The sequence below is a fragment of the Anomaloglossus baeobatrachus genome, chromosome 12 (assembly GCF_048569485.1).
Source record: "Anomaloglossus baeobatrachus isolate aAnoBae1 chromosome 12, aAnoBae1.hap1, whole genome shotgun sequence".
In the NCBI taxonomy this organism is placed as follows: domain Eukaryota; kingdom Metazoa; phylum Chordata; class Amphibia; order Anura; family Aromobatidae; genus Anomaloglossus; species Anomaloglossus baeobatrachus.
In genome coordinates, this window is record NC_134364.1 from 39,177,819 (window position 1) to 39,197,289 (window position 19,471).

General features: G+C 47.5%; 1 protein-coding gene across 5 annotated transcripts in view; it reads left to right on the forward strand.

Moving 5' to 3' along the window:
- SIPA1L1 (signal induced proliferation associated 1 like 1) overlaps window positions 1–19,471 on the forward strand; it is a 280,267-nt gene that overhangs the window by 250,468 nt on the left and 10,328 nt on the right. For 4 of the 5 annotated variants that reach the window (XM_075330226.1, XM_075330229.1, XM_075330230.1 and 1 more), the window contains 4 exons: window positions 982–1,207; window positions 4,336–4,482; window positions 5,903–6,017; window positions 14,426–14,507. In XM_075330226.1, the coding sequence (XP_075186341.1) occupies window positions 982–1,207; window positions 4,336–4,482; window positions 5,903–6,017; window positions 14,426–14,507 (570 nt within the window). The remainder of the gene's footprint in view (window positions 1–981; window positions 1,208–4,335; window positions 4,483–5,902; window positions 6,018–14,425; window positions 14,508–19,471) is intronic. The other variant, XM_075330227.1, reaches the window with a different exon arrangement.

Sequence of the window (19,471 nt, forward strand, 5' to 3'; positions counted from 1 at the left end):
TAAATCTACTGAGCTGTGCCTGTCAAAAACTGAAAGGCACAAGCACCAGAGGCTTCAGGAAGCTCGATCTGATGGTTCATCCTATTCTCAGTACTGTGATGAAATTGGTGGTTAAAGGGAACCTGTCAGGTGCAATGTGCACCCAGAACCACCGGCAGTTCTGGGTGCATATTCCTAATCCCTGCCTAACCGTCCCTGTATACACTAGCATAGATAAAGAGATCTGTAGAAAAATTATTTATAAAGATCATTTATTATATGTTAATGAGGCCAGGGACTAGTCGCAAAAGTGTGAGTTCCCTTGGCTAGTCGGCCCCCTTAGCATGTAAGCACTCCCCTGTGGGCGTACTAACATGCTAATGCATGCGCAGTGATGCCGCACTTACCTCAGTCTTCATGGCGGCTGGCAGAAGATGGATGCTCATTGGGCATGATCCGGAGTCCTGAGCACTTCCGGTCATGCGCACTGTACCTTACTGAAGCCTGGAAGCTTACACCCAGCATCTGTTTAGTGCGCATGATCGGAAGCCTTGGGTACTCCAAATCATGCACACTGCGCATCCATCCTCCGCCGGCCGCCATGAAAAATGAGGCATGTGCGTGTTGCTGCGCATTCATTAGCATGTTCGTACGCCCACAGGGGCATGCTAACATGCTATGTAGGCGGACTAGCCAAGGGAACTCACACCCTTTACGACTAGTCGTGGGCCTCATTAGTTTTCTTATACTATCTTTAGAAATACTTTTTCTAAAGATCTCTTTATCTATGCTAGTGTATTCATTCAGGGACGGTTAGGCAGGGATTACTAATATGCACACAGAACTGCTCGTGGTTCTTGGTGCATATTGCACCTAACAGGTTCAATTTTTAAGAAATGCATTGGCCTTAAATAGCGGAGCATATTGTAAGGAGCGTCTTTGAATTCAGTCACATACTTTGTCTGCAGAAATCTTTATGAACTTTTACCTCTTTTCTTACAGTCATCCTTTTCTACCACATCATCAAGTAAAAGATCCCTGCACAGGACACTTTCTGATGAGAGCATTTACAGCAGTCAGCGAGAGATGGTGTTCATCAATGCTCGAGCGTCACTTCTGGACCAAGCTCTTCCCAATGACGTCCTCTTCAGTAGCACATACCCCTCCCTGAATAAGTCATTGCAAATGCGCAGACCATCATACACTATGGGTATGACGTCCATACATGGTGAGAAATGGAGAAAGCATTATATACTGGGATTCTCTGATCTCTAATGATGCAAATGTATCCACAGTATTACACCACGTGTTTCATGTGCAACAGTCCTAATGTTAAATTTACATGTAAGACTGCTCTAACCCTTAGCAGCTGGTCTGCGGACAAATACCGCTCTTGGCCATGTGTTGTGTCTAGACTCGCAGGTCAGCACACTTCTCTGGGACACAGAACCCTGACGAGACTAAAAGAAGTGACATAAAACAGAACATGTGCACAGCAATCACGTTTTGACTTTGTTGTGCATTATGTTTCATTTTGTTTCTGCTCGGAATCTGCCTGAAATAGACATTGTGTGCACATAGCCTTACATATGATTTTTGTGGGGTTGTTTCTGGAATAGGCATAATTAGTAGGGTTTCTTCATTTCAGTTCATCACTTTTTGAAATGGTATATGGGAGCCACTCCACCAATTAGTTGATCGCTACAGGTTGATCTTACTGATCAGCTTGTCTTCCTCAGGGAAGTCACAGCCATACACTGGGTAGGAATAGCAGCATAACATAGCAGGGCTAAGCCCTTTATAGTGAGAACCACCACTAGTGAATCTTATTGTCTGCTTTACTAAAAAAAAGTAAAATAAAAATACATATAGTTAGTGGCTTTGCATATTGACAAAGTAGCAATTTTAAGTTTTGCCTTAGATCTTTGGAGAAAGATTACTGGGCTTGTTTTGGACTTCATTTTTATGCACATAGTAAGTAAAATAAAATTGACAGATTGTCTATTTTGTGTAATAGAAAAACTGACAGAGAACAAAAAAAATGTGCTGGGACTCAAATGTAATAATTATTTAAAAAGTTATCTTTATTAAATACTTCATATAAAAAAAAAGTGCAATACAGACATAACACACCAGATAATTAAAATTGGTGGGAACTCCCTGTAGCCAAAAGCACAATTCACACAACTATCAAGCATGTATGCAAACATATACATTAAAGTGCCTAGTGCAATAGAAAAATATATTATGTATTCAGGAAAGTATATTAATACATATACATCTATTAAACATTAAGTATATAAATTATTGAACATAAAAAATAGTCCGAACATTTCACCTGTCAAACCAATGGTAAAACGAACGTCAGGTGCTTGGTGCATGTGACTTTTATATGTTCAATAATTTATGTATATATTTAATGTATAATGTATGTATTAATACACTTTCCTAATATATACATTTTTTTTTTTTTTTGCACTAGGCACTTCAATGTATATTTTATTGCCCTCATATTTGAAAGACATGTGAATTGTGGCTTTGACTACAGGGGTTCCCACAGTGGCTCACCCACCAATTTTAATTATTTGGGGTCTGTTATGATTGCACTGGTTATTAAACAATTCATATAAAAAAGTAACTTTTTAACAATTTTTACATTAATTTTAGTCCCAGCACATTTTTTTGTTTCTATTGTTGGTTTTTCTTGAATGCGCAGTGCTTTTCTAGGATTTAAAAATCTATTGGAATTATAATACTTGGTAGATACTTGGTAGTGGCAAATAGAGGTAACTACCTGCCTGTTGTACCCGGTGCTGGCACAGAGTGTCTTTGGCTGCTCCTGCCGGCGATTCAGCTGCTCTACATCAACAGAGAAGCTCCTCTTCTTCTGGGCTGCTCTGTCGGCGGGACGTGACTTCCGGTGTTATGATGATTGACAGCCATTTTCCGCAGTTCTGCAGCATGGAGCAGGTTCTAAATCTGCATGTCGTCTGCTGTCACACCCTATCAACACAGGAAAAAAAAGCCGCCGCTTTGTTGACGTGATGTCAGCGGAAGTCGCATGAGCAGTTTGTGACGGTGGAGAATGGTGCCAGGCACAGCAGGCAGGTAGTTAGCAATAACTTGCCTGTTAGTTCTTAGGCACATTGTAAAAAAAAAAAAAAAACTACTGGATTTTTCCTTTAGGCCCTGTGCGCACACTGCGTTTTTACCCCTGTTTTCTTTGCGTTTTTGCTGCAGAAATTTCATGAGAAAATGGTTGTAACCTTTCTGCAGACATTCCCCAACGAAACCTATGGAAAAAATGGGTTTTTTTTCTCAAGAATATTCTTTCTGCAGAATTTTTTGAGAAAAAGAATGTGCATGTCACTTCTTTTCTGCAGGTACCTGCGTTTTTTGCCATAGATAATCGTAAAAAAAATGCAGGAACCAACCTGCGGAAAAAACGCATCAAAAACGTGGTAAAAACGCATGCGGTTTTCGGTGTGTTATTGATGCGTTTTTTTAACGCAAGTGCGCTAATCTTTCAGACTCCCAAAAAGTTTCTTGAGAAAAATCCTTTTTCTAGTGCGCACAGGGCCTTAAATATGTACAAGCTCATTCAGACGTCATTGCGGTTCGGTCTGATTTTGGATTAACGTTCACGGACTGGCCCCATGTCTATCGACCTAAGCATCACAGCCTCATAGTTATACATGTCAGGAGACATGTGGCCAGTCCGGGCACTGCGAGACAACATCAGACCGGTGGCACGGACGTCTGGATGACACCTTAGTCTCACATGAGGGGTCTGTTCTCAGTCATTGATGATTAGGCTGTGGTAAGACATATGGAGGAGCTCGGGGAAGACCAGTAAGGCTATGTGCCCACGTGTGCGCTCTGCACCGCACACAAAAGGTCCGCTTCAGAGCGCAGCTGAAAAGCTCCGTTCTGAAGCGCCTGGTGCCTGCAGAATTTGTGCGCTCTGCATGCTGCCTCTCCCTATAGACAGCATGCAAAGCGCACGAAAGAAGTGACATGTCACTTCTTAGAACGCACGCTTTGGGCACCAGCCGAATCGCTGCGCTCTAATACGCCACGTGCGCACGTCTCCTGCACAATCTTCATAGATTGTGCAGGGGATGCAGGACGCATGCAGTTACGCTGCGGTTCAGATCGCAGCATAGCTGCATGAAAATACGCTACGTGGGCACATAGCCTAATTACTGAGAAATACTTTACGAAATTTTGCACCAGCGTTTTGTCACAAGATTCTGGTTGTCTCCTAGGTTTGGCATAGTGAAATGACCAAGGTACTATTTTTCTCACATATGCAGGATTAACAAAAAAAAATAATCTCTTCCTTGGTATTTCTAGGTGAGTTTTCAGCCTCAGACACCTCCCTCACAGACATCCATGATCAGAGAAGACAGGCTATGCCTGACCCAGGACTAATGCCCCTTCCGGATGCTGCTTCTGATCTAGAGTGGTCAAATTTAGTAGATGCTGCCAAGGCCTTTGAGGGTAGGTGTTCCAGAAAAGTTTGATTGTATAGTTATTTTCCTTGCAATTCTGAATAATCTTTCTATGACTGTAGGATATGAAAGTTAAAGGGTTGTTTAATCAATTAGTCATTAAGTCACTTAAAAAATGATGATCGTTCTATCATCTATTACACTTTCTATAGTAAACCATCCAAGCTATTCTTCCATACTGCCCTGCACTCATGCACGCTTTGCTTGGTCAAGCGTGCATGTGTTCTCAATGATGAAAAGGAAATACGAATATCCCCTGTGGGAAAAATGCTTTTCCCTACAAAACGTCCTACAAATTAAATAGTAGGTAAGGTCCAAAGAAAAATCAGCAAATTTGACCATCTGTTACCATATGGCCAGGGCTGTGCAGTGTGAAAAGGGCCTTGTATTTGATATTACCAAATGTTTCCTTTATATTATATAGAGGTGGTCATTTCATTAATGTAAATCCTTAGGATGGGACTGTTTTGGGGTTTTTTATTCACAATTGTTTTTTTTTTGTTTTTTTTGGAGAGGGGGTAAGAGTTATCAAACATGAATAATCTTCATATGAAGGTGACAGTCCCCATAGCTCACAGTTGGCACATGTAAACCCAGCAGTGCCCCTTTAACTGGAAATCTCCTGTCCCCATGTGACAATTGGCCTGTACATTTTTTAAAATGCAGTATATGCTACTTTCATCTGTTTTCCAGATAAAATATACCCATTGACGTCCATAGTGTTTTTAAGTATTTTTGTATCTTTGTCAGATCATTTTTTGTATTCATTGGTATTTTCTATTGGGCAAATCACTTTTGAGGGGACTTGAATGGTAACGTTTACAACAAAGTATATGTATGTATGTATATTTATGTGCGTGTGTATTGTACTCCGCTTTTTTCTCGTTACCGCTCTGGCTATGTTCACATGCAGCTTTTTTGCTGCCTTTTTCGCTAGTCAAAATCTGCTCTTTTGGCAGTAAAAATACTTGTGTTCAAAACCCCCATTTTGCAGCATTTTTGTCGTGTTTTACATTTGTGCTTCGTCTACAGAACATGTTTTAAAAATTTTTTTTTTTTTCCTGCAAAAACAGCATTGCATTTTCTGCTGCTTTTTTTTTTTGTTTTTTCCACTTATTACTTTCTACTGGTGAAGAAAAAACTGCAAAAACACTGAAAGAATTGACATGATGCAGATTTAATAAATGCTGCAGTTCTCAAGTTGTCAGGGATCAAAAAAATACCAAGAAATGAGATTAGTGAAATCTCATAGCTTTTGCTGGCACTGTTAAAAGCAGCTGTTATTTTGCATATAAAGAAAACGCAGCAAAAAAAACTGTGCATGTGAACATAGCCGTAGACTGCGTTCTATAATTGGGAGATTTTTCTTTAAATCGTGCTGTTGAACTTTGTTTCTGTGTTTTCATTAGATCAAAGAGCTTCCTTCTTTGCCTCTCCAGATGATGAACACAGACCGGGGAGCTCAGCCTCAATGGGTGAACAGTTGGAGGGCCAGTCTTCCTCTCAGTCCAGCACTTACTTTGGGTAAGACTTCCAGATATTGCATGTTTTTTTCTCAGTACATCTCCCCTTAAAGGAATATTCCCATCTCCAAGATCCTATCCGAATATGTAGTAGATTAGCAAATACGCCAATTAGAAATGTAGTATAGTTCTCCTGCTGAGCCATGTCACTTACCCAAGGTCCTGCAATGCCCTGCACATTAGGTATTTACGGTTTTGACCACTAGCAACTAACTGTCACTATAAGGAGTGGTTGTAACCATGGATACGTAAGCTGCAATGCCCTGCACATGAGTTAAGCGACATAGCTAATCAGGAGTACTATACTACATTTCTAGTTGGAGGCATTTGCTATTGTTATTGTTATTATTACACATACTAGGTATTGGGGGATAGGATCTTGGAGATGGGAATACCTTTTGAGGTTTTTTTTTTCCCTGTGGATGTTTTAGCACCTCTATAGCAGGAATGCATAACTTTTCCCAGTCCGGGGTCTACATGAGATTGAACCAATCCCCACAGCCACAGTAAAACTTAAAGGGAATCTTTCACTGGATTCATGCTGCGGAGCTACGGGCCGCACAAATCATTGCCTGGGTGCGTAGCCAGGTATGTCTTTCTCCGAGTCACTACAGAGATGCGAGAGACCTGTCAATCAACTATGATGGGGAAAAACTGAATTCTTTCCTTTAAAGTTGTATACATCTGCCACATGTATAACCAGGGGCATAACTACCACGGTCACAGAGGTTGCGACCGGGCCCAGCAGCTTAGGGGCCCGCTCTGCAGATCAGCAGGCAGCTCCTTTTTGTGGGAGAGGAGCTGCGCTGTTCTGGCGCAGACCACGCAGCTACTATATGACCAGGTGCCGTCGCCACTGACACCGGGCCCCCCTCCCCCATCATCACGCACAGCAACAATGAAGTGTGGAGCAGCCCGTGCAGCTCCACGCTTCATCATTCTCCCCCTGTGTCTGCATGGTGACGTCACTCCTGTGCGACTGCTGTGCTGAGAGCACAGAGCGTAGGACGGGAGGACGCCGAGAGGACTTGTTTTTTTGGGGTTTTTTTGTCTTTTTAAAAAATCAGTGCGTACACGATGGCCGGGAGTGGGTGGGGGGGCTGGCTGCATTACACATGAAGCATGGGGGACTGGCTGCATTACACATGAAGCATGGAGGGCTGGCTGCATTATATATGGAGCATTGGGGGCTGGCTGCATTATACATGGAGCATTGGGGGCTGGCTGCATTATACATGGAGCATTGGGGGCTGGCTGCATTATACATGGAGCATGGGGGGGCTGGCTGAATTACATATGGAGCATGGGGGGGCTGGCTGCATTACACATTGAGCATGGGGGGGGGCTGGCTGCATTATACATGGAGCATGGGGGTTGGCTGCATTATACATGAAGCATGGGGGGCTGGCTGCATTATACATGGGGCATGGGGGGCTGGCTGCATTATACATGGAGCATGGGGGGCTGGCTGCATTATACTTGGAGCATGGGGGGCTGACTGCATTATACATGGAGCATGGGGGACTGGCTACATTATACATGGAGCATGGGGGGCTGGTTGCATTATACATGGAGCATGGGGGACTGGCTACATTATACATGGAGCATGGGGGGCTGGCTGCATTATGCATGGGGGGCTGGCTGCATTATACATGGAGCATGGGGGGCTGGCTGCATCATGCATGGAGGCCTGGGGTGAATTATAATATATGGAGGACTATGGGGTGAATTATAATATATGGAGAACTATGGGAAATGCATTATAATCAATGGAGGACTATGGAGCTTCATTCTAATATATGAAGGGTTATGTGGGACCCATTATACAGTATGGAAGGCTATGTGGCGGTCATTATAGTATTTGGAGAACTATTAAGGGGGGGACAAAGATACAAGCATGGGATGGGAATGTTTTGTGCTGAGGGAAAAGGACTCTTTCCCTCAGCACCCAGCTTTCCCATGGTCTGATATGGGAAAGCTGGATACTGAGGGAAAGATGTATAAGAGAGCATGGGGAAGCTGGGTGCTGAAGACCAGATGGATATCAGAACATAGGAACGCTGGGTGCTGATAGAGGGATTTCAGATCATGGGAAATCTGGGTGCTGAGGGTAAGAGCCAAGTGTCAGCGTCATTATCCTGTACCCAGAGTGTCAGTGTTATTGTCCCGTACGCCAAGTGTCTGTGTACGTAGAGGGGGGGACCCAGGTCCGAACTTTGCACCGGGGCAACTCTAGTTATGCCACTGTGTATAACATATCAAAAATATATGCTGGAAATGTTGTACAAGGGAAAGTTCCACTTTCAGGACTCTCCCCTATCTGGAGAATCATGAGCATCTTCTCCAAGAAAGCTGGAGACTATGAATACATGTATTGCTAAAACTCCCAAGATTTCACTACTCCCATAAACGTTGAAGTAAATAGCACTCATGCTTGGCTGCCTCATCTATTTTTTTTCTGAAGTGCCACACAGTTCAGAAGCCCTCCATTCTGCAACTATACAGATAACTCTGAGATGGCCATACTGTGCACACAAGTGTATCTATTCCTTCTCCTGCACTTTCTACCACTCCTTGTATTCTCTATGATATGGAAATAATATGTGAACAGCCACGATACACAAATAAGCCAATGTGTGATCAGATGATTGGGAGCCCCATAGACTGGCCTCGTGGACCCTGGGCCGCAGGTTGTGTACCTCTGCTATATAGTAGTTTTTATCTGCTTGAAAAGAGAAAAGCTGAAATCTCCAATAAATTGATCAATTTTATTCAAAGGCAATTGAAATATTGTCATGACAGGAGAGCAAAAACACTGTGTTTCAATCACCTGCTGTTTGTCGTAGCAAGAGTGGTCAAAACACATCAACGTGGTTTATTGTTGTCTTGTCATGACAATGTTTTAGTGGACTTTGAATAAAGTGGATCAGTTTTATCTGAGATTTCAGCTCTTCTCTTTTCTATTTGGATCATATAATGTGCCTCAGCCCACAAGCTTTCTAGAAATCCAGAGCTGTATGCGGTGGTGAGTATACAGTGTGTCCACCCATATCCTGTCTACCGCTATTAACTTGAGAACGGCGGCATCTACAGGCATAGAAGTGGTGTCTAGGTATAGTAAAGTAGCCATGCGCTACGTAATGAAACCACCTATAGCGCCACCTGGTGGAAAACAACGGAGTTAGCATTTTTATCTCGAAAATGGAACGAGATACAGAAAAAAAGTGAATTACAGACTGCCCAATAGACCTCTGTCATGCTGTTCCATCCAGCGCGACTAATCCGTGTTTAAACAGGTGCTAAAAGGAAAACACATCAGTTTAAACACGGATGAGTTGTGCTGGATGGAACAGCGTGACAGAGGTCTGTTGGGCAACCCTTTGAACAAACCCACTTACTGTACAGTATGTACTATTAGCAGTCTACAGTATTTCGTCAGGTATGACGTTGCACACTTATTTACATAATAGGGTAATTCCCCGTTTTACACATTCTAATCATAGCTTTTCTGTATGCAAGGTGTCGATTCGTATTGAATTGATGATGCCCTACAACTTTGTAATTCCCTTTTTTTCTGTATCTCGTTCCGTTTTCGAGATAACAATGCTAACTCCGTTTTCCACCAGGTGGCGCTATAGGAGGTTTCATTGCGTAGCGCATGACTACTTTACTATACCTAGACACCACTTCTATGCCTGTAGCTGCCGCCGTTCTCAAGTTAATGGCGGTGGACACACTGTAGAATACTGGTGAGCCTAACTTTTTTTTTTTCCTTCTTTTCATCCACTTACATGGGATGAGGAGACCCCATCTATCTATATATATAATTGCCTTATTCTGTCTCTGTCTGTCTTGCTCCAAAATTGTGTCCTTACGGTGACACAAAGCTGATTGGCCGCTGGGCTCGCCATGGGCCCCTCCCCCCGCACGGATTGGCCGCTCGCCCAGGCTCCGCCCGCACACGGATTGGCCGGCCGCTCGCCCAGGCTCCGCCCCCACACGGATTAGCCTCTCGCCCCGGCACCCTGCACGCATTGGCAACTTGGCCACGCCCCGCCCCCTCACGCAATTTACGCTCGCTCTGGCCCCGCCCCTCGCACGCATTCCCGAACCGACACGAAGCCACGACTCCCAGGTGAGTACTGTACCCCCGGGAGCCCACATCAGCGTACGCCGCCAACCCAGCCGACACATACCCTCGCATTGCTGGGGTTGCCGCCGTATGCTGGTGTGGGCTCCCGTGCAAGCGGGGGACGGGATACGCTGGTAACCATGGTAGCATAGTTACCAGCGCATCAAGGTCCTGCAGCGGCGGAACATACACACGCACACACATAACAACACACACACATCAGATCACACTCACTCTCACACACACATCACATCGCATCCACACACTCACAACATCCTGGGATATCGCTTGCTTCTCGGCGGCGATACTGTGGAGTGACCTTCCAGGACCTGCCGGAGGATCACATGGCCAGAAGCATGTGGTATCTCCGGATGTTGTGAGTGTGAGCGCGTATGTGCGATATCTTCAGTGTGTGTGTGAGTGTATGCGATCGGATGTGTGTGAGTGTGTTCAGATATGTGAGTGTGTGTGTGAGTGTATGCGATCGGATCTGTGAGTGTCGGCAGAGGAGCACGGCGTGCTGGGGGAGGCTGGGAGGAGAGAGGCTGATCCTGGGGAAGACTGGGAGGGGGGGGCTGATGCTGGGGGAGGCTGGGAGGAGAGCGGCTGATGCTGGAGGAGGCTGGGAGGGGGAGGCTGATGCTGGGGGAGGCTGGGAGGAGGAAGGCTGGGAGTAGAGAGGCTGATCCTGGGGAAGGCTGGGAGGGGGAGGCTGATGCTGGGGGAGGCTGGGAGGAGAGAGGCTGATGCTGGGGGAGGCTGGGAGGAGAGAGGCTGATGCTGGGGGAGGCTGGGAGGAGAGAGGCTGATGCTGGGGGAGGCTGGGAGGCGAGAGGCTGCTGCTGGGGGAGGCTGATGCTGGGGGAGGCTGATGCTGGGGGAGGCTGATGCTGGGGGAGGCTGGGAGGAGGGAGGCTGAGAGAAGAGAGGCTGATGCTGGGGACAGAGAGGCTGATGCTGGGGACAGAGAGGCTGATGCTGGGGACAGAGAGGCTGATGCTGGGAGGAGAGAGGCTGATGCTGGGAGGAGAGAGGCTGATGCTGGGGACAGAGAGGCTGATGCTGGGGACAGAGAGGCTGATGCTGGGAGGAGAGAGGCTGATGCTGGGAGGAGAGAGGCTGATGCTGGGAGGAGAGAGGCTGATGCTGGTGCAGCATGGGGGATGGAGCACGATGGGGGGTGTGCAGCATGGGGGATGAAGCACGATGGGGAGTGCGCAGCATGGGGGATGGAGCACGTTTGGGACTGCGCAGCATGGCGGATGGAGCACGTTTGGGAGTGTGCAGCATGGCGGATGGAGCACGTTTGGGAGTGCGCAGCATGGTGGATGGAGCACGTTTGGGAGTGCGCAGCATGGCGGATGGACCACGTTTGGGAGTGCGCAGCATGGCGAATGGAGCACGATGGGGGGTGCGCAGCATGGCGGATGGAGCACGTTTGGGAGTGCGCAGCATGGGGGATGGAGCACGATGGGAGGTGTACACCTCCCCCCAACACACATACACACACACACACACACACACACACACACACCACACACACACTGGGAACCACAACCACCGCCCTACACAGACACCCACACACACAGACAACGCTGCACACACACAACACCCAAAACACAAACACCGCGGCATACATAAATATACGCACATACCACGCAACACACACACAATGCACAAAACATACCTCCCCCCAAAACACACCACACCCACACAAACCGCGCAACACACACACACAACGCTACAGACACACAGTGCTCCACAAACAACGCAACACATATACAACACCGCTCTCACCCCCCGCTACACCCAGACAACACCCAGAACATGTACAGCCCCTACACAAACACTTGGTAACTACAGACAACAACATCTATATATATATATATATATATATATATATAATATATATATATATATATATGAAGAAAAAACAAAAAGCCAGCACCAAATGTGCACTTCAGCACTAAACATTCCAAACTGTACTTATTATAAAAAATTTTGAGATTTTTGGCAAAAAATTGCAATTTCTTGAGCTGCCTCGCCACGTCACGGCAAATCTCATTTGAGGCAGTCCTACACTAAAATATTTTTATAAAATGTGCCATACGGCCTCACATATGAATAGTAGAACTGCTCTTAACACACACACATTGCACAAAACATACCTCCCCCCAAAACACACCACACCCACACAAACCGCGCAACACACACACACAACGCTACAGACACACAGCGCTCCACAAACAACGCAACACACGCAACACACATACAACACCGCTCTCACCCCCCGCCACACCCAGACAACACCCAGAACATGTACAGCCCCTACACAAACACTTGGTAACTACAGACAACAACATCTATATATATATATATATATATATATAACAAAAATCATACATTAACTACACAATACGTAAATTCTAGAATACCCGATGCGTAGAATCGGGCCACCTTCTAGTGTAGACATAAATGTCTTTGCCTCGTGTAATGCTAATAAAGTGTATCATTTTTTAAGAAAGTTCTTATATACTTAGGGAGAGATTTATATAGTGAAATCTGCTACATCAGGTCCTTTTTTTTGTACCAAAATCATAACTTTTTCAGTTTTTACTCCGCTCTCATAACTTAAAAAAATGTGTGAATGGCTCAGCGAAGAGAAAATGTGTGATCAACAAATTTAAAGGGACCCTGTCAGCACAGAATGACTATTCAGACCAAGCACAGGGACACAGTGCACTAAACATTTATATGCACCTTCCCACCTGCTTATTTTCCACATCTCTGGCTCTATAAAGCCAGAACTGTTAGGCTATGTGCCCAGTGGACAATGTACCGGCGGATTTTGCCTTGAAAAACCTGAGGATTTATCTGGATTTTCTAGATAAATGTGCAGGTTTTAGCAAGTACAGACACTCCCCATGTTTATCCTATGGGACATTATGGCGATAGAGGCCGGGACTTTCGCATAAGTCGCACGAATGTCTGCAGATTTAGCGCAGATATTTTGCTGGAATCCCACAGCAATGGATAGCTGCGGATTCCGGGGAGCAGCTGCGGTAAACCTGCGGACGTACTTGCGGATATATCCGTGGGTCCATTGTCCCGTGGGCACAAAGCCTTAATCATGGAGGGGAATAGATAGATGGAAAACAATTAGGTGGCAGAGTGCACTTAAATGTTTGGCCTTGCCATAATGCACCGAGCACCTGTTTGGTGTTTGGACAGTCAATCTGTGCTAACGGAGTCTAAATCTGTTGTTTGTGAGAAAAATTCTTCCCTTAGGCTATGTGCGCACTAGAGATGTGAAGTTTCTCGAGAAACTTCTGGGAGTGAAAGATTTCCGGACCTCCGGAAAAAATCCGCGTCAAATCCGCATGCGGATTTGCCGCGGATTTGCCGCGGAATTGCCGCGATTTTCCCGCGGGTGGTTCCCTGCGGATTTTTGCAGGCTGTACTGCAGAAATCCGCAGGGTACCTGCGGAAATAATGGACATGTTCATTTTCTCAAGAAAGTTTCTCGAGAAATTCTGCATGCGGAAATTTCTCGAGAAAAATCCGCACAAGTGCGCACAGCTTTTTTTTTTTGCCATAGAAATTGCTGGGAAATGTCTGCACAAAGATTGCAGACATTTCTCAAGAAATTTCCGCGGCAAATCCGCGGGTAAATCCGCGGGTAAAAAGCTCTAGTGCGCACATAGCCTTAGTGTTTATAGATATTGGTCCAATGTGCACTGGTGTAAAATTCTATTTAACAGAGCTGTTTGCCTATTCAAGTCTATGGGTACATAACAAAACATCAGATCCCATACAGATAGACTGTTATAGCATCTGATTTTTACACATATATTGCTACTTTTTCTGGCATGTCTCCCCCCCCCCCCTTATTTCAACTGGGAGGGATCTGCCGTACCCCCAACCCGCGGAGCGGCCTTTTGCACATGCTCACAATAACTTGTCCAATTTTCATTCTAAGACAAGTTTCTGTCACTTTATCAAGACAACGGTCATTTTAGTGTAGTAATTACTTCCCTTGACCAAAGGACTGTGATTTGCGAATTAGATTTATTTAGAAATTTATTTTAGAATATATTTAGGCGTTTTTTTACATTTCCGGAGAACTTTATTTAAGTTTCTAATTTGTTGGAAAAATAAAAAAATAATTTACTTCTGCTAGGAAATCAATAAAATTCATAAAATCATTTGCAGGTTTAATTTTTCCTTTTCAGCACCACTTGAAATAACCTATAACTTATCAGCTATCTTTATTACAGGAAAGAGTCTCCCACCTCACTGGCTTCAAAGGTTGAACAGTTGGAGGGTATGCTGAAAATGCTGCAGTACGACTTGAAAAAGGTACGACCGTATAGAGGAAGCGTGCAATCCTTGTGGATGTGTATATTAATACACTGAACAAAAATATAAACACAACACTTGTTTTTCCACGAGCTGAACTCAGAGCTATAAGACTTTTTCTATGTACATGAAAGGCCTTTTTCTTTGTCGCTCCTTATTGGGAGACCCAGACAATTGGGTGTATAGCTATGCCTCCGGAGGCCACACAAAGTATTACACTAAAAGTGTAAAGCCCCTCCCCTTCAGCCTATACACCCCCCGTGCTGCCACGGGCTCATCAGTTTTTATGCTTTGTGCGAAGGAGGTCAGACATGCACGCATAGCTCCACAGCTTAGTCAGCAGCAGCTGCTGACTATGTCGGATGGAAGAAAAGAGGGCCCATAACAGGGCCCCCAGCATGCTCCCTTCTCACCCCACTCTTGTCGGCGGTGTTGTTAAGGTTGAGGTATCCATTGCGGGTACGGAGGCTGGAGCCCACATGCTGCTTTCCTTCCCCATCCCTCATTTAGGGCTCTGGGTGAAGTGGGATCCTTTCGGTCTCCAGGCACAGGAGACCGTGCTCCATCCACAGCTCCTGAGGACCATGCTGGATAGGAGCCGAGTATCGTTCAGGGACATGGCCCTGCTACTTTGAGGTACTCTGTGTCCCCGTGGGGACCGCGCACAGCAACACTCCAGCATTGCTGGGTGTGCTAGTGCACCGGGGACAGCAGCGCTGACTGCGTTTGTGCCATTACACACTTCAGCGTCGCTGAGTGTGTTCGTGTAGGGGGACTGCCGCGCTGACCGCCGCTGCCATGGTTATCACTGCGGCGCGGCTGGGACTGTTAGTGCGCCGGGGACTTCCGCGCCGACCGCGCTTATACGGCGGCCGCGCTTATAACTCGAGTCCCCGGCTTTTGCGGCCTAGTCTCTTTTTCTTCCCGCCCCCAGCCCTGCCAATCAGGGGAAGGGCGGGACGCTGTACAGGACGGCAGCACTGAGGGCTGGAGCATGCTTTGCATACTCCACCCCCCTCACTCTGCACAGTGGGGCACCAGTTCCCGCACTTTTCTGGGTCACGCCCACGGCTCCCTCCTCTCCTCAGGACGCCGGCAGCCATTCCTCTCAGCTCTGCTAACGCTGGAGAGGAGAGACAAGCTCAGGGAGACCCAGGCAGGATTTCTGGTGCCCACACAACCGCTTTGCGCAGGCGGTAAGCAGCACCTGTGGTGCTGGCCCCACTAGTGCAGAAGTGTACTTATAGATTATATGATTATAGACTATACTTTACACTGTATGGTGCACTGTTGATTTTTGTCTATATACCCTCCTGTATTGCTCAGAGGAGACAACAGCATGTCGTCCACAAATAGCAAGGGTGCCAAAGCACAGACTTACTATGCTGCCTGTGCAGCATGTACGGCTATACTGCCGGCAGGTTCCACTGACCCTCATTGTGTGCAATGCTCGGCCCCTGTGGCACTTTCTCAGCCGGAGCCTCTGCTAAGGGTGGCCCAGGGAGAACCACCTGTTAACACTGTCCAGGTGACAGGGACGGAGTTTGCAGTTTTTACTGAAAGACTTTCTGAGACTATGGCTAAGATATTAGAAGCCTTGCAGTCCAGGCCGGCATCTCAAGCCAGGGGTACTGTGGAATCATTGCCCCCTGGTCCCCCTCAGTTGGAACAGCAATGTCCTCCCGGGGTGTCTCATGGATCCCAGGGTGAGGTCTCTGACACGTACCGCAGCCCCAGACCGATTAAGCGAGCTCGCTATGATATCCCCTCGACATCATCACAATGTTCAGGGTCTCAGCGAGAGGACTCTCTGTATGATGAAGCGGAGGTAGCTGATCAGGATTCTGATCCTGAAGCCGCTCTCAACCTTGATACTCCTGATGGGGACGCCATAGTGAATGATCTTATTGCGTCCATCAATGAAATGTTGGATATTTCTCCCTCAGCTCCTCCAGTGGAGGAGTCAGCCTCTCAGCAGGAGAAATTCCGTTTCAGGTTTCCCAAGCGTACAAAGAGTATGTTTCTGGACCACTCTGACTTCAGAGAGGCAGTCCAGAAACACCGAGCTTGTCCAGATAAGCGTTTTTCCAAGCGCCTTAAGGATACACGTTACCCTTTCCCCCCTGACGTGGTCAAGGGCTGGACTCAGTGTCCCAAGGTGGATCCTCCAATCTCCAGACTTGCGGCTAGATCCATAGTTGCAGTGGAAGATGGAGCTTCACTCAAGGATGCCACTGACAGACAGATGGAGCTCTGGTTGAAATCCATCTATGAAGCTATCGGCGCGTCTTTTGCTCCAGCATTCGCAGCCGTATGGGCACTCCAAGCTATCTCAGCTGGTCAGGCGCAAATTGACGCCCTCACACGTACGTCTGCGCCGCAGGTGGCGTCCATAACCTCTCAAACGTCGGCATTTGCGTCCTACGCTATTAATGCTGTCCTGGACTCTGCGAGCCGTACGGCGGTTGCAGCCGACAATTCGGTGGCAATACGCAGGGCCTTGTGGCTGCGGGAATGGAAGGCAGATTCGGCTTCCAAAAAGTGCTTAACTGGATTGCCATTTTCTGGCGACCGTTTGGTGAGAGATTGGATGAAATCATCAAACAATCCAAGGGAAAGGAAACATCCTTACCCCAGGCCAAACCAAAAACACCCCAACAGAGGAGGGGACAGTCGAGGTTTCGGTCCTTTCGGAGTGCGGGCAGGTCCCAATTCTCCTCGTCCAAAAGGCCGCAGAAGGATCAGAGGAACTCCGACGCATGGCGGTCTAAATCACGCCCTAAAAAGACCGCCGGAGGTGCCGCTACTAAGGCGGCTTCCTCATGACTTACGGCCTCCTCACACCGCATCCTCGGTCGGTGGCAGGCTCTCCCGCTTTTGCGACACCTGGCTGCCACAAGTAAAAGACCGTTGGGTGAGAGACATTTTGTCTCACGGTTACAGGATAGAGTTCAGCTCTCGTCCTCCGACTCGATTCTTCAGAACATCTCCGCCTCCCGAGCGAGCCGAGGCTCTTCTGCAGGCGGTGGGCATTCTGAAGGCAGAAGGAGTGGTGGTCCCGGTTCCTCTTCAGCAACAGGGTCACGGTTTCTACTCCAACCTGTTTGTGGTTCCAAAGAAGGACGGGTCCTTCCGTCCTGTTTTGGACCTAAAACTGCTCAACAAACACGTAAGGACCAGGCGGTTCCGGATGGAATCCCTCCGCTCCGTCATCGCCTCAATGTCCCAAGGAGATTTCCTAGCATCGATCGATATCAAGGATGCTTATCTCCACGTACCAATTGCTCCAGAGCATCAGCGCTTCTTGCGCTTCGCCATAGGAGACGAACACCTTCAGTTTGCGGCACTGCCGTTCGGCCTGGCGACAGCCCCAAGGGTTTTCACCAAGGTCATGGCTACAGTAGTTGCGTTCCTCCACTCTCAGGGTCACTCAGTGATACCTTACTTAGACGATCTGCTGGTCAAGGCACCCTCTCAAGAGGCATGCCAACACAGCCTCAACGTTACTCTGGAGATTCTCCAGAGTTTCGGGTGGATCATCAATTTTCCAAAGTCAAATCTGACACCGGTCCAATCGCTGACATATCTTGGCATGGAGTTTCATACTCTTCCAGCGATAGTGAAGCTTCCGCTGGACAAACAGCGTTCACTACACACAGGGGTGCAATCTCTCCTTCAAGGTCGGTCACACCCCTTGAGGCGCCTCATGCACTTCCTGGGGAAGATGGTGGCAGCAATGGAAGCAGTCCCTTTCGCGCAGTTTCACCTGCGTCCACTTCAATGGGACATCCTACGCAAGTGGGACAGGATGCCGACGTCCCTAGACAGGAACGTCTCCCTCTCTCAGGCAACCAAAGCTTCCCTTCGGTGATGGCTTCTTCCCACCTCATTATCGAAGGGGAAATCCTTCCTACCCCCATCCTGGGCGGTGGTCACGACGGACGCGAGTCTGTCAGGGTGGGGAGCAGTTTTTCTCCACCACAGGGCTCAGGGTACGTGGACTCAGCAAGAGTCCTCACTTCAGATCAATGTTCTGGAGATCAGGGCAGTGTATCTTGCCCTAAAAGCGTTCCAGCAGTGGCTGGAAGGCAAGCAGATCCGAATTCAGTCGGACAACTCCACAGCGGTGGCTTACATCAACCACCAAGGTGGGACACGCAGTCGGCAAGCCTTCCAGGAAGTCCGGCGGATTCTGCTGTGGGTGGAAGCCACAGCATCCACCATATCCGCAGTTCACATCCCGGGCGTAGAAAACTGGGAAGCAGACTTTCTCAGTCGCCAGGGCATGGACGCAGGGGAATGGTCCCTTCACCCGGACGTGTTTCAGGAGATCTGTTGCCGCTGGGGGATGCCGGACGTCGACCTAATGGCGTCACGGCACAACAACAAGGTCCCAACATTCATGGCTCGATCTCAAGATCACAGAGCTCTGGCGGCAGACGCCTTAGTTCAGGATTGGTCGCAGTTTCGGCTTCCTTATGTGTTTCCTCCTCTGGCACTGTTGCCCAGAGTGTTACGCAAGATCAGGGCCGACTGCCGCCGCGTCATCCTCGTCGCTCCAGACTGGCCGAGGAGGTCGTGGTACCCGGATCTGTGGCATCTCACGGTCGGCCAACCGTGGGCACTGCCAGACCGACCAGATTTGCTGTCTCAAGGGCCGTTTTTCCATCTGAATTCTGCGGCCCTCAACCTGACTGTGTGGCCATTGAGTCCTGGATCCTAGCGTCTTCAGGATTATCTCAAGAGGTCATTGCCACTATGAGACAGGCTAGGAAACCAACGTCCGCCAAGATCTACCACAGGACGTGGAAAATATTCCTGTCGTGGTGCTCTGCTCAGGGGTTTTCTCCCTGGCCATTTGCCTTGCCCACTTTTCTGTCCTTTCTTCAATCCGTATTGGAAAAGGGTTTGTCGCTAGGCTCCCTTAAGGGACAAGTCTCTGCGCTCTCTGTGTTTTTTCAGAA